Source organism: Carassius gibelio, chromosome B3 (assembly GCF_023724105.1).
Source record: "Carassius gibelio isolate Cgi1373 ecotype wild population from Czech Republic chromosome B3, carGib1.2-hapl.c, whole genome shotgun sequence".
Lineage (NCBI taxonomy): Eukaryota > Metazoa > Chordata > Actinopteri > Cypriniformes > Cyprinidae > Carassius > Carassius gibelio.
The window spans coordinates 24,070,451-24,087,002 of record NC_068398.1 but is presented as its reverse complement, the minus strand read 5'-3'; the positions used below and the strand labels follow the sequence as shown (position 1 = coordinate 24,087,002).

Sequence of the window (16,552 nt, the reverse complement as noted above, 5' to 3'; positions counted from 1 at the left end):
AAAAGTGTTATGCTCAGCAAGCATAATTTTTGCTCACAATACAGTAAATACAATAATATTGTGAAATAGTATTACAGTTTAAAATAACTGTTTTCCATTTGAATTAGGGCTGGTAAGCAATTCTGATTTCTAATCTAATTAATTACTTAATGTGGTGATCAATTAATCAAATGAATTGCAAATTAATCACACATCAAATTTGGCTGAAAAATTACTCCCAAAAATTGTTTAAAGTCATTGTTGTGTAAAGCATCAAACAGACATTAAAAAAAGTAGCTTCAGCAAGAAATATTTAGTTCTTAAGTCGCTGGGGTATATTTGTAGCAATAGCCAAAAATACATTGTATGGGTCAAAAATATAGATTTTTCTTTTATGCCAAAGATCATTAGGATATTAAGTAAAGAACATGTTCCATGAAGATATTTTGTGCATTTTCTACCATAAATATGTCAAAACTTAAAGGGATCATATGATACTGCTAAAAAGAACATTATTTTGTGTATTTGTTTATGTGGTTTAAGGTTAAAAAAACACATTATTTTCCATATAATGCTGGTTCTCTTTTAGCAGTTCAGTCAATATACTGTTAGGAGTAACTGAATAACTTTCACGTTTATAAACCGAATAATTTAAGTAATTTGTGGATTAGTGTGTACTGGAGACGCGGACCATTTCGAACGATTCAATTCGATTTGTTGAACTGGTGAACTGGTTAAAAAGTTAAAAAGAAAGATTTGTTCATGATCCAGACATCACTAGATGAGACAAAAACAATAATTGGGACATAATTACTGATTATAATGACTTATACTGTGTTTTTAAGCATTGCGTTGCTTATCGCGCTGCGTAAACATAAAACCATGTCTGCATTTGAGATCGGAGAAACAACAAACAAGCCTACTCTATACTGCTTAAAACTTGCTTTTGAATCATCACTGGAAAATAATTTACATTTAAATAACGTACTTACAAGCTGTGAGTTAGAAGCACCCGCCTGTCCTTGCAACGTTTGAACTGCCAAACTTTATAGAAACATCCGTTGTGCCACAGACGTTCAGGAAACAGTCCACATCCTCCTTAAAATGCACTGCACACATCTGAATATTTGGGTTGGACTGTTCTGGAACAGTGCTGAAATACGTTATGCAGATCCACACAGTGACGTAGAGATGTGGGGGGTGTTAGAACGGGCCATTTTAGGGGGATGTGACAGAGTCTTAACTGTAATATAGAATATCTCTTTGGATTTGAGACTTCAGTCTTTGCAACTTTACAGATCTTCTTCATGCACCAAGAGCTTGAAACACACCAAAGAGAAAGGAAAACTTTTAATCGTATCATATGAGTCCTTTAATTTTTGATTAGTAATATGCATTGCTAAGAATTCATTTGGAAAACTTCAAAGGCGATGATGATGAATGTCTTAATACCAAATGATTGAGTATTAGTGTATTACTCACCCTGCATGTGCTGATATCTGTGAGAAATCAACCGAGGCCGTTTGTCAGAAGAGAGATCACTTTGGTGGCACACAAGGGATATTTACAAACCTGCTCTGCTCTCCTTCACTCTCTTCCTCATAATATCTCAAGCTGTCAGCATTCACACTAACCACAGGGGATGAATGTGGTGCTTCATTCATCTGTGTGTGTGTGTGTGTGTGTGTGTGTGTGTGTGTGTGTGTTTGGAGCCTCAGGCCAAACAGTCTCTGAAACACTGAGCTTAATGGAAGCTGTGCTTTTAAAAACCATCAGTGTCTAAATGGATCTCCATCAACCTGAGATGTGTAACACTGGCTTTGTAACTGTTTAACATAACATAGCCACATATCAAAATGAATCTGATTCGGCCTAGTGTATACCAGTTAGAGATGTGGCCTGGTGAATAGTGCACATGCTCCAAAGACTAATCTTAACCTTACCTCTAAATTAAATGCTTCATTTTTAGAAAAAAATCCTTTAATTTATAGTTTTAATTAACCATTTATTTTTTATTTATTCATTTGTTGTTTCTAAAATAGAAAATTTATGGTAACACTTTCTATGAAGCCCATATTTAATAAAGTAGCGTACTTACTGTATAAGGGTAATGAATTCATAATGCATTATAAAAAAACTTTTATAACATGTTATATCATCTTATAAATAATCATAACAATTATAATACATTATAATACTTACCCATTTGTGGTTATAACGTTTAAGATTGATTATTTATAACACACAATGAACACCATATTAAATCTACTTTTACATTAATAATAGACTATATATCTTGATATTGTTTATTTAAGATCTGCACTGTATCTTACTACATCTTGTGAGTGGTTATGTATGGAGAGTGATTGAGTGTTCCCTATGAGGCTAATATTAATTTTGCTGTGAGCTAGTTAATCATTTCAACTAAAAAAAAAATGCAATGTTTATATGTTAGGTTACATTTTATTATGATGGTCCCCTTAGTCTGTTGACTGTAAGCAACTTTGCAACTACATGTCAACTATCTCTCATTAGAGTGTTAGTAGGCTTATTAGGGTAGGTATAATGTTGACATACTTGCAAAGTTACTCATAGTAAGCTTGTCTGTTGGGGAACCATCAAAATAAAGTGTTAGCACATATTTAGCAGACATACTACTATTACTACAGTGACTGCTATTTGAAATGTTATTGCAGAGTTACTTATCAACAGCTGTCTATACCTTCAAAATAATTGAATTAAAAATTGTTCAAGGCAAATGTGTCGTATTACACATTCATCTGATCTGATATCTGATCTTATGACTGTCTGAGAAAAAAGAATATTACTATTATTATTACTTTTCCTTATTAATGGTCTTTGACTGCTTTAAGTAAAGTAGCATAAGAAAGATGGCAAGATGTGAGACTTATAATACATTATAACTTTGAGAAATATAATTCATTGTAGATGCAAGTAGATGCAACGTTCACTGTGTGTTATAAATCATCATACTCTTAAAAGGTATAACCACAAAAAAGTAAATATTATAATACATTAAAACTGTTCTTATGGATATACATAAGATGGTATAACATATTATAAACTTTTTTATAACGCATTATGCATTCATTATAATGCCTTAAGAACTATCTTATAATGTAACATAAATATAGACTTCATAGAAAGTGTTACCAAATTTATTTATTAACTATTACATATTTTATTTTTTAAAAGGCCTCCATCTTGTTCAAATTACACCTGCATATTGTGGGTTTTTGACGAAGTTTTCAAGTAATGTTCGCAAGTAATGTAAAAATTACACTTTGCCAAATGTAAATTTAGGCTTTCCAAGTTGAATGGAAAGCTGGAACAGTGCTCATATTGGTGATATAATATTAGTTTGAAATTATTTGTTCAAAAATACAGTAAAAACAGTAATACAGTTAAATTGTATTAGAATTTATTTTTACTATTTGAATATATTTTAAAATATAATTTATTCCTGTGATGCAAAGCTGAATTTTCAGGATCATTGGTCTTCAGTGTCACATGATCCTTCAGAAATCATTCTAATATGACGATTTAGTGTCCAAGAAACTTAATCAGTGATAAAAACAGTAGAGTAAATGTCTTTGGGTAATGTCACGTTTGATCAGTTTAATGTATTTTTGATGCATAAAGGTATTGATTTCTTTAAAAGAAAAACTGACCCCACACTTGGTACGGTTGTGCACATGTGTTTTTTTATTTTGATATACAGTATGTTTTATGAATATGGATGTACAGTAAATACATGTGTGTGTGTGTTTTGTCTGCAGTACCTTCATCATCGAAAAGCAGCCTCCTCAGGTGCTTAAAACACAAACTAAATTTGCGGCGACGGTTCGTTTGCTGGTAGGTGGCAAACTGAACGTGCACATGAACCCACCGCAGGTCAAAGCCACCATCGTCAGTGAACAACAGGCCAAGGCCCTGCTCAAGAACGAAAACACCAGAAAGTGAGCAGAAACACAACACATTGTATTTAGTATCTCCTCCGGGTATTGTTGATGATGACTCTTTGTAAACTGGCCTAATGTGTCCAGAGCTGCTGAAACGAAGCATGTTTCACCAGAAGACCCTCCGATACATCATCACTCTACATTTACTAATGCAAAATTTTTATGCACAAACCCAATTCTTACCTATATTTGTCATTTAACTAACCTAGATCTTGGTTAAAATGGTCATCTCCATTTTTAATATGACTATACGCAGAATGATATTCTCTGTATATCTATGTGTCTGTCTAACAGTGACAGCAGTGGTGAGATCTTGAATAACAACTGTGTGATGGAGTACCACCAGACCACAGGCACTCTCAGTGCACACTTTAGAAACATGGTGAGTGCAAGTCTGACTTTAGAGAAAACTCCTGGAAGATGAGGGTTACTGAAGGGGGTTCTAAGCACACCATTTAAGTTCATTCATAACTTACTCTGTACCTGCTTAGAAAACACAGAGCTCGATTCTCGATTATGCATCAACCATGAATTCAGCTAAGCAACACTTAACCCTTTAAAGCCTGTCATATAATCAGAAGTCATAAAAATTGAACCTTTAGACAGATAAGATATACAATTATGTACAGGGTAACAATTTATGAACAAAATTCAAAATTAGTTATATTTCTGTGTATTTATCAACCAGAAAGTCCCCAAATAATCCTGCCTCAATTTGTGCAGTATATATTTTACTTTATAATTAAAATGAAGTCCGGATTTAAAAATTACTTCAAAAGTGCTTATGCTTTTGTTTTTTAACTTTTTAATGAACACTTGGTAAGATAATTTATCTAAGTTTACGGTCCTGTTTTTTATGCAGTGAATGACATTTGTAAATGTTGCCTGAGTACTTTTTCGGGGGTGTTTTATGTGATAGTGACTTGTGTTAAATAGGAAGAACTGCTTATCATAAAATACATATATATTTGTCTTTATTCTTTCTCATGTGTCCTGTAGTCCCTGAAGCGGATCAGGCGTTCAGACCGTCGAGGGGCGGAGTCTGTCACAGAGGAGAAGTTTACCATTTTGTTTGAATCACAGTTCAGTGTCGGGGGAAATGAACTGGTATTTCAGGTTAAGGTGAGCTTGAGAAGGTCTTGTGCCTATTAGCAAATCACCATTAGTAAAGGTTATCTGTCAGGAACCACTTACAGCAATGCAGGTAAACTCCAATGATCCATGCATTAATGACTATGTAAAATTAGGACCAGTGTTACATTTCAGTCCATTCAGAAAAAATGAATGATTAAGTAGATTTTTGCAGTAAAAAGCAAACAATTACAGTTTTTATATTAGTGCTGTACATTACTGTTCAGTGTTTGGTGTATAACTCATATATTTTAATATTTTTTATTAAATGCCATTTATTTCTGTGATTCTAAAGCTGAACTTTCAGCATTGTTACTCCATTCGTCAGAGTCACATGATGCTTCAGAAATCATTCTGTGCTCAAGAGCACCATAATATATAATAAAGTAATTTACAGCTTGTTTCATCCATTTTTCTCATCCACACATTTGTTCCCCCAGACTCTCTCTTTGCCTGTGGTGGTCATTGTCCATGGAAGTCAAGACAACAATGCCACAGCCACCGTTCTGTGGGACAATGCATTTGCTGAACCGGTGAGTTACTGAAACATCAGTGCATCTTTTGGGTGGAAGGTGTGGTGTAGAGGTTAAAGTTCAGACCATCATAACTGTGCCCATTAGAGAACGTACTTTATTCCAGGTCGGTTGCGCCTGCAATAAGCTCATGAGACCACTATATAGTGATATCACATGAAAGTCATGGAAACGATTTCCCAGGTCATGTGGCGATAAATAAAGGTCCTATAACTTAACTATATTAAACATCACAAAGTTCGGCACGCAGGACTCATTCTTCCAACCATACATAATGAAATTTCTCTCCCACTCACCAGGATCTCAAACTCCCCTCAACAAACAAACAAAACTGTCATGTTTCATAGCGTGGGTGTTGACTGGATGGCTGGTGGCATATGAATCATGTTCTTTTACTCTACATACTATACCCTTAGTCATTTTAAAGGAACAGTGCATCCATAAATTTAAATCCTGTCATCATTTACTCACCCCCACGTCATTTCCAACCAGTACTTTTTTCTACCCTGGAACACAAATGGAGAAGTGAGTGAATAACGGTGTAAGCATTATAAAAGTAGTCCATAGAAAAAGTAGTTTTGTAGTAGTACTTTTGTGTAATATATGGTCATCATGAGTTACCAATATGGTTTTCTTCAAGGCCGCAGTAAGTGGCATCCATACAGAACATGTTGTTGCTTTCCTAAAAAAACAACCTTAAAACCAAAGTGATTGTGAGCCACTGAGAACACTTTCCAGCTGTAAAAGGTTCAAAAAGAAATTGTGGTAATGAAATAATTTTCTTGTTCTCTCTCAGGGACGGGTGCCTTTTATTGTGCCGGACAAGGTGTTGTGGCCGCAGTTGTGTGAGGCTCTGAATATGAAGTACAAGGCAGAGGTGCAATCAAATCGAGGTCTGTCTGAGGAGAATCTCGTTTTTCTCGCTCAGAAAGCCTTCAGCAGCTCCAGTGTCAACCCGGACGAATACCGCAACATGACCATGACCTGGTCACAGTTCAACAGGGTAAATACACTGCTCACACTCAACCAGTGTACTGAACTAAATAACAGGTCAAAACTCCTCTGTAAAATCTATTTGCTATTTGACCCCCAGAAACCAAAGGTCAATTCGTTTTTAGTATTTTCTTTGACTAGATAGTTCTTTATACACAAATGTACACACTACTGTTCAAAAGGTTTGGGTGACAATATTTCATTTTTATTTTTTTTTATGAAAGAAGTCTCACAAAGGCTGCATTTTATTTGATCAAAAATACAGTAGAACAGTTATATTGTGAAGTAATTTGACATTTTAAAATGAAATTTTTTTCATATTTTAAAATATATTTCCTTCCTGTGATGATAGTAGAGCTGAATATTCAGCATCAGTACCTCAGTGTCAGATGCTCCTCAGAAATCATTCTTATATGCGGATTAGCTGCTAAATGTACATTTCTTATTATTATCAGTATTGAAAACATTTGTTCTGCTTATAATTGTGTGTGTTCTTTAGTTCGGAACGACATGAAGGTTAGTAATCAATGGTTTTGTTTTTGGGTGAACTATTCCTTTAATGTGTACTTCAAAAAAATCTTAAGGATCCCAAACTTTTTCAACTGTTTTCAATGTCGAAACATAAATAGGCGAAGTAACTGCCAAAACTGGATTTGAAATGTAAGTTATGATTTTAAAATAAAATATCAGTCCCAATGACACATACCATGTTGTCGCAAATCAAGACCCCTGCATTCAGTTGCACTCTGTAATGAATATAATTCGCCTTGTACTTCAATATCACTCATGCAATCATGGCTTTGACAGCTGTACATGAGCTCTGATTAAGCTGAAGGCAGTATGGCCTATTGTTTTGTACAAATTCGGACCGTGACTGTGACCTGTGGCAGCCGAATGTTAGCTGATCGGATCAACATTGCTTCTCATCCATTGCAATAGTTAATGGTTATTCAGGAAGTGAGGTTTGATCTGAGAGCAGGCCTAAGGCTGTGGCTGTCTTTGAAACGGCCCTTTGCTGATCTGCTACATTGAGCGGGCAGTGTTCCCAACCAAGGCCCTTGGAATTCAGCCATCGTTTGTGTTTATGGCTTTTGTTTATTAAGTCACGTATACAGTACTCACACGTGCACACAATTGCACAAATACAAAGTTATCTTGAAAACATGCTAATGATTTAATGCTTTCATATAGTGGGGTGCGAAATCTATGAACACATGTGGAAATACTATTTTGCATTAAACACAAGATGAATTGATTAAGATTTATGATCAGCTTTTATATGATTAAATGATTATACTAAGGAACAATTTGAATCCAAAATGTTAAATAGAAAAGTATACAGGTGCATTTCAATGAATTATAATGTCATGGAAAAGTTCATTTCAGTAATTCAACTCAAATTGTGAAACTCGTGTATTAAATAAATTCAGTGCACACCGACTGAAGTAGTTTTTGGTTCTTTTAATTGTGATGTTTTTGGCTCACATTTAACAAATATTGAGATGCACCTGTATATGAATTATAGTAGTATCATAAAGTTCTTGTTGATTCCTAAAATATATATATTTTTTAATTGAGTTTCATAATTGATGAACTTTGCAACACTGACACTGTTATTGAAAGAAATAAAACAAATAAATACAGATAACTAATACTAAATTACAGATTGAACTAATACTAAATAGCTGAAATTAGTTCAGTGAATTGAAATAATAACGGCTTTACTGACATAAATTATAATTTTGTCTTCACAACTGATGAATTTTGCAGCATTAAGACTCTTTATTTTCCTGCTTTTCTAAAACTACTTTTCTAAATCTGTACTGTATACAATAGTATGTCAATAATGTGACTTGACTGTTTATTTCCATGTCTAAATTCCGAATTTGAACCCGATGGTACATTCAAGAGACCCCCGTGTGTCTCTTTGTGATCCGCCATGCTAACTGTCGAAACGGTCAGGACATAGGACATTGTGTTCTAAGAAATAGAGTGATTAAAGTGAAAGAGATGAAGATGAACGCTTCCTGTCTTCACTCCTAAGTAATGTGACTTTGCTTGTGGATCTCTGATTAAAAACAGAAAGAACATGAAGCAGTGGATCATGCTCTCGTTCTTAAGCCCTGAATGTTCCCTTTACCCCCACACACGCCCCGCTGTTTACTCTCTGATTCATGTCAACTCCATGTCCAGTTCCAATAAATGCATCGCCTGCGAGGAACACGTACCAGGAATTCAGCAGATTGTTTTTTCATATACTTTCATCTTTTATTTTCCATAACTGTTAAGCGTCTGTGAGGAAACAAGCTTCAAACGTGCTTTGAGTTCTAGTCCACAACATGCTACTAAGGCTTATTTAACACTTTCTTTACACACACTGTTTAAAAAGTAGATGTGACCAATCAAATTAATCCATTTAGGTAAATATGGTAAGTGAACTTAATAGGATGAAGAAATTGACATTTACTCTCCCTCATGGTTTGTTAATAGTGAGAATTAAAATAAAGGGACAGCATCAACTCTATAAGTGTTCCTTTTTTATCTCACATTTCAGAAGTTACTTAATATGACAACAAAATCAGCAATAGCAATGTTGTAGTTAACAGCTTAGCTCCTGAAGGTCAGAGATGTGAATACCTGAACCGAGAGGTCAGTGTGTGTGTGTGTGTGTGTGTGTTTACTCTGGCACTACTTGTTTGATCTGTGGTTTGACGTTTAGCTGGAGAGGAGGGATAAAGCTGTAAATGTAAATGAAGCCATATTATTTATTCATGACCTTGTCAGTGCATACTGGGAAAAAGGTCTAAATTAACTGAACCACATAAAAATAATAAGTTTTTATTAGTATTTTGTAATAGAAAAGCTGCTTTGAGATTGTTCAGTTTTGTTTCTATTGTACTATTTGTAAATCTTTGGGGTTTTATTTTTCAGCATCATTATATTTACTGTGCATGTTAGTCTTTTAAGCCTGATTTGTTTGTTGTGATTGTAGGAGAGTTTACCAGGCAGGAACTTCACTTTCTGGCAGTGGTTTGATGGTGTGATGGAGCTTACTAAAAAACACCTGAAGCCTCACTGGAACGATGGGTAAGACCTGACCTCAGTCAAAGCACAACAGATAGAAACATCACACTCCTACAGATTTAATGTTAAAGATAAAAATCCATCCATGTGTAAAAGCTAAACAAAAGAAGTATTTTTGTTGCTGCACAGTTATTGAATGAACAGAAAGAACTAGAAAAGAAGACGTAGCTCCCGTCTGCCCTCACATAACAATGCCATCTCTCACCTCACAGAAGCTGAATCTCACATGACAGTGACGTTTGTTCGTAGGTGACTTGAAATGGAAAATGCACTTAAATAACTGACAACTTAACATTTATTTATTTCTGAAAAGTAATTAGGTCAATCATGGATGCTTCTGATAGTTTGGGCAAATTTCAAGTTTAGGCCACTCTGCTGGAAAATGTTATGATGAATTACATCCTTAAATCTGGTTATTTTTCTCTTTCTTGTGAGTGGTATAAAATGGATATGTTCATTATGAAGTGCTTCTTTGCCATGGCAACTGGCTGATTGAGAGATAGTGGCGGTTTAGACTATACATTAAGGCATTAAACCATGGATGGATTACCACAGGAGTAAGATCAGAGAGACCTCTTGAGGCTTTGATAAGATCTATCTCTCTCTCTCTCTCTTGTTTTTTTGCTGATCTTTTTCTCATTCAACCCCCAGTCGTCATATCTTGTAATCCTTTGTATACAAATCATGATGAAACTGAACCGTACACACAAGCTGACAGTCTCTCTGATTGTGTGAGTGTACAGTAAACACTCTTTGATGAATTCATGTTTGTGTTCATGTGTTTGTGTGCTTGTATGTCTCAGGGCGATTCTTGGCTTTGTGAATAAACAGCAAGCTCAGGACATGCTGATGTCCAAACCCAACGGAACCTTCCTGTTGCGCTTCAGTGACTCAGAAATCGGCGGCATCACCATAGCCTGGGTGGCAGAGAACCCTAACAAAGCAGGTAGAACCATTGCTTTGCTCCTCCACAGCCATTTCTTAAATCAAACCTGGCGTTATGTATAACAGGGACATTTTAGACATGGTATTTCAAAACAAATCACTTAGAGTGGCTTTAAATGCTCTTAAAACTAGTTCAAAACGTGTGTGTGTGTGTGTGTGTGTGTGTGTGTGCGTGTGTGTTTGATCTTCATAGGAGAAAGGATGGTGTGGAACCTCATGCCTTACACAACCAAAGACTTCTCTATCCGCTCCTTGGCGGATCGCATCAGCGACCTGAATCATCTCATGTTCCTCTATCCTGACCGGCACAAAGACGAGGTCTTCTCCAAATACTACACCCCTCCGCTGTGTAAGCTTGATCTCTACATTATACTGTATACACACACACAAACTATCATTCAAAGATTTCAGGGTCAGTATTTTTATTTATTTCTTTTTTTTTTTGGTGAAAGTAAATTTAATTGTAATGGTATGAAAGATTTTTATTTCGAGTATTTAAAAAATGTCTAAAAATGAGTTTTGAACTTTTATTCATCAAAGAATCGTGAAAATCACAGTTTCCACAAAAATATCAAGCAGCACAGCTGTTTTCAGTATTAATAAACAGATGATATTTTGAGTACACATCATATTGTGATTTCTGAAGGAACATGTGACACTGAAGACTGGAGTAATGATGCTGAAAATACAGCTTTGCATCACAGGAATGAATTACATTTTATAATAAATTAAAACAGAAAACAGTTATTTTAAATTGTAATAATATCATAAAATATTGCCATTTTTACTGTATTTTCTTTCCCAAAGCAACTTAGAGTGCACTCAGGCTATCAATTTTTACCTATCATGTGTCCCCGGGGAATCGAACCCCCAACCTTGTGCTTGATAAAGCAGTGCTCTACCAATTGAGCTACAGGAACACAATTAAATATTTTATCAAATAAATGCAGCCTTGGTGAGCCTCGACATATTCAAAAACTGAAAAGATTTTTGCAAGCCCAAACTTTTGAATGGTAGTATATGTACTTATTTATTTCTTAAAATATTTATTCAAAATTATTTATACAAATGCACAAATATTACTTTAAACATTAAAGGATTTTTGAAATCAAACAGAATTAGGAGAATGAAAAGTTTCTAAAAAAGTTTACTTAAAAGAACAATATTGACCGATTCATGAAAATGAACTAAACGTACCATCTTGAATCCACTTTGATATCGGGGACACTGTAAAACATCTGTTTTTGCACCTGTATACTCTGTGTATACTGTATACTGTATAACTGTATTCCTGTATACTGTATACAAGTCAGGACACAAGGAAGGATTGTGAAAGTAGTATAACGACACCATCTTAGGAAAATAATTGTCGTATTAAAAGCACATTAAAATTATCACATATGCACAATGTTGCTTATTATTTATAGCCTGTAAAAATCATTATATGTACATTACTAGCCTGTGTGTTTGCATGTGTGTGTTCAAATGAGAGTGTAACTCTCTGGTTAATCTAGTGTGTTTGTGTCAATTCAATTCAATATGTGCTTTATTGGTGTGACAGTTGTTACAATGTATTGTGAAATTGTTGTGTTTGTCTGTGTGTGTTCTCATTCACACACAGTGTGAGCCACGGTTATGTTATGGTTTAGGAATAATCTGTTTATCTTTCGCTCCTCTCCAGCTAAAGCTGTGGATGGATACGTCAAACCACAGATCAAACAAGTAGTGCCAGAGTAAGTACACACATACGCACACACACACACACACACACACACACACACTTCTGTCTCTGTGTGTTTTTCTGATCTCTCAGTACAGGTCTTCACATCTCTAACATTCAAGAGCTAACTTGTTAACTCCACGCGGTAAACCTAATTGCCTGCTAGCATATTAGCGCTGGCCATGCTCTGTGGGCAGAGATTGGTTGGCATGGATACTTGAGACTCTCGTTTCACTCCTTAGCATATACTTAGCTTTGTTAGCCTCATTAGCAGCATTATTTATCCAAAGGTGGACGACCCCATTGGTCTTGTTAGTGAGCCTTCCACTTCGGTCAAACTCAGCAGGGAGTCATACACCGTCAGACTCAGATAATTCAGTTCTTCTCATCAGCATTCTGAGGAAGCAATTTACAATTTAGCTCTTCATTTTGAGGGTTAGCAAGAGCTCTGACCGCTAGCACCTCTCAGAGTGTGTGGATCAGCAACAAGCTGTGAACTAGAGCTGAACAGAATGAATGAGCTTTTGTTACTTCTTTTTAAAGCTTTTTGACATTTTATTGAAGGAGAGAGATTAATTAATATATATCAGACTGTATTCAAACTCATTCCTCAATATTAGATGATAAATTAGTAATTAAAACCTTATAAATGTAAAAAAAAAAAATGTTAAAGTCAAAAGTCAAAAATTACTTAAATAATATAAAAATTACTTAATATAACAAAAAAAAAATACATTAAAACTAAACATAAATGAACAACTTATCAAATTGACAAAAGTCTCATATAAAAATAAAAGCTAATTAAAAATAATAGTAAACACTGCAACAGAAAATAAAAAAATACTAAAATAACACTGATGATGTTAAATTTAAACGATTTATGTGTGCGTCTGTGTTCATGCAGGTTTGCGACACCTAACCCTGACCCTGCAGCAAACCCCACCTACATGGACCATGCGGCTTCTCCAGCTGTCAATCAACCACATGCTTACGGACTCTATCCTCCCATGTGAGTGTTTCTGTCTGCCTGTATGTTTCTGCATCAGGGTAGTTATTAACTAAAATCAAAAACAAATCAAAATAAAGAATTGAAAAAAAAATGAAATAAAAATATTAGATTAGAAATGCTGCTTTGTCAAATAACACAAATAAAATAATCTAGTTTCTCCATCACTGTAAGTTACCAGAAACACATGGAAACACGTAACACATGGTATGCATGCGTTTGTGCAGAAGAATAGCTTTTTCTCGCACTGTATGACGTGACAGACAACTAGCTGTCCAGTCCTGTTCCGTTCCAAGAATGGGGTTGTGAATCCTGAAAATGTACAGGTGTGAGTTTGGTTACAGAATTTGGTTGTCACGCCCGTAAATAACCAAACTGTGCAAAAGTAACCTTATTAAGGACTCAGGTACAGGACTGACAACCCTATTCCGCTGCTGTGTGAACGTGATCTATATGTGTCACGCAACGGTGTAATGAAACGCACAAGGAAGATGAGGAGCAATGCAAACTTTAATAAATCCACACAAGAGTAAATCCAGGACAGAACAGGCAGGAGCAAACATAGGGACGCAGTAGACTGGACAAACACGGTCTGCACAGACTAGGGCTTAAATATAAGAGATGACAAGGACAATTACGTGAGGGAAAACTAAGTCAAGGAGCACATGAGAGACGAAAACGCAACAAAAACTGTCCAAGAGTGTGAAAATATGTTTATCACTTTTTTTTACCATGCTTAAAGGGATAGTTAACCCAAAAATTACAGTTATGTCATTAATTACTCATCCTCATGATGTTTCTAAATGCGTAAGACCTTATTTAGATATTAATTTAAGATATTTTGATCAAATCTGAGAGCTTTCTGACCCTGCATATACAGCAATGCAACTGACATGTGCAAGGCCCAGAAACATAGTAAGGGCATCATTAAAATAGTTCATGTGTCAATGCCTGTTGCATTGCTGTTTTTGGAGGGTCAGAGAGTTCTCGCATTTCATCCAAAATATCTTCATTTGTGTTCTGAAAGTTAATGAAGGTCTTACAATGACATGAGTGAGGGTAATTAATGACAGAATTTTAGAAATTTTTGGTTAAACTATCCCTTTAAATCAATTCTGCAGTTTTCTCCTTCAGATCAGCTTAGAAGATATCTGAGTTCACTTGATATATAATAACAGCTTTTATAGTAAATAACCTGTTTAAGTAACCTAATGTGCTGTATATACTATGGAATTTATGTAATTGGAAATGAATTATTAAGATTATTGTTTTCAAACTACTCAATGTAACCCGATCTCTCTCTCTCTCAGTGGAGACCCTATGCTGGACGCTGATGGCGATTTCGATCTAGATGATACCATGGATGTAGCGAGGCATGTAGAGGAACTACTCCGCCGACCAATGGAGGGCCAGTGGAGTGGCCAGCAGTCATGACCTCTTGACCTGTGACTTCTCACCCTAAACAATGTTGTTTTTTTAAATATAGATATAAATATCTTTTTTTTTTCTCCTTCTACCTGTATTTTCCCCATTTGTTTCTCAGTATGGGTCTTTTTGACTTCTTTTGCTCCATCATCACACCTCTTTCTTGTTTCCCCTAACCCTTGTTTCTATAGAAGAGAAAGCTAATGGAAGAAGAAAAAAATACTATGAGCCTTCCTCTAATTAAATACCACCAAACAGTATTGTAGAAAAAGAGAGAGAGAGAGATGCATGTTATCTCTTTCCATTTGTGCGTGAGTTGTTTTTGTTTTGTTTTAAAATGACTTTTCGCCGGAAACTAATCTGTGAAACCCTTAAGCCGAGATGTACTACTGTAAGGAACATTTTATGTTTTTCAAACTGTTTTATGGTTGTCCTTTTATTTCCAGGGCGTTCAGATAACTACTGCATCTGAAGTAAATGCATATTATCCTTTGCACTCTTAAACGAATACTTTCTTGCAGACGATGACATTATTGTTACCATATGGTGATTGCAATGTAACTCTTCTGTACACTAAAGAGTGTTTAGGTTGCAAGGCTGTTAACATTCAGTGCAGCTACATCTACGTCTGTGTTTAATCTGAACCGTGAACACAAGTTGCAGCCGCATCCAAACCAGCAGCACACGACCTGTCACTCACGTCACAGAGACTGAGGCACACATGAGAAACACACATGCGCCCGCTCGCATCCGTCCTGCGTAAATCGATGGAAACACATGGGGTAGAGAGTGGTCCGCTTAGCGTCTGGGCTCACGCTACACTACACAGGCCGCCTCTCGCTCGCTCGCTCGCTCGCTCGCTCTCTGTCTGTCTCTCTCCAGTGCAACAGGTGATGACCTCATCTGTTCTCATGCTTTCCTCTTGGAACAGAACCAGAGAACCCGTCGTCATGGTTACACGTGCTGCTCCATGCATGCTCTTAACTGGCCATCCTATAGGTTCGCATTTCTGCATGTTACCGACCTCTGCCTTGGCCACTCAGGACATTGACGTACAGTCGATGTAAAATATAAATAACAATGAGACAATTAAAAGAAAGTACCTATATCCAATATATATTAAATTTATTTTTTGTCAACATATTTCTATTTTATTACTGTAGGGCACTAGATAGCTGCAGCCCTCTGTGTGGTGCAAAATTGCATTTTACTGTCTGACTGATCTGAAATCAGTTCTCAGACGGCACAAAGGGTTCGGTCGCTGCCATCTCTGTAGTTTCACATCAGATTTCAGCTGAGCTTTCGCATGGAAGAACAAGCCAAGCAGTGAAGTTAGCACGAAGAGACATTTCCTGTGTGCTTACTGTATGCGTAACCTGCAAACCTAACTAACGATGCCCATTTTTAGATGCCTGTATTCGTTTTTAAAGGATGGCTTGTTCCTCGCAGTGGATGTTGATTTATTTTCCTCTCTCTATTTTTCTGTCGTGGCAGAGACACTTAGGAAGTTGTGTGATTTTGCTTCATCTTTTTTATTGTCTTTGTTTTCAAACTGATCTGTCATGTTGTTGTTGTTTAGACTGTTTCTCACTGTAAGTGTTAAGGTATGTGTATGAGTGAATGTGTGTGTGTGTGTTGGCATGTTCAGCTCTGCTCTGTTTGTGTTCGTCCCATGTTTGTGGTTTGGCAGTAGAGAAGAAAAATTGAATTGACAATAAAAACATTTTTTTTAATAATCTGGACTCCAGCACAA

General features: G+C 35.9%; 1 protein-coding gene across 1 annotated transcript in view; it reads left to right on the top strand.

Moving 5' to 3' along the window:
- LOC127953597 (signal transducer and activator of transcription 5B) overlaps positions 1–16,552 on the top strand; it is a 71,420-nt gene extending 54,868 nt beyond the window's left edge. Inside the window, exons 10-20 of the mRNA XM_052552802.1 lie at positions 3,780–3,959; positions 4,257–4,344; positions 4,962–5,084; positions 5,534–5,626; positions 6,423–6,629; positions 9,612–9,706; positions 10,507–10,649; positions 10,842–10,997; positions 12,330–12,381; positions 13,273–13,377; positions 14,685–16,552. Coding sequence (XP_052408762.1) covers positions 3,780–3,959; positions 4,257–4,344; positions 4,962–5,084; positions 5,534–5,626; positions 6,423–6,629; positions 9,612–9,706; positions 10,507–10,649; positions 10,842–10,997; positions 12,330–12,381; positions 13,273–13,377; positions 14,685–14,808 — 1,366 coding nt within the window. The 3' untranslated portion in view covers positions 14,809–16,552. The remainder of the gene's footprint in view (positions 1–3,779; positions 3,960–4,256; positions 4,345–4,961; positions 5,085–5,533; positions 5,627–6,422; positions 6,630–9,611; positions 9,707–10,506; positions 10,650–10,841; positions 10,998–12,329; positions 12,382–13,272; positions 13,378–14,684) is intronic.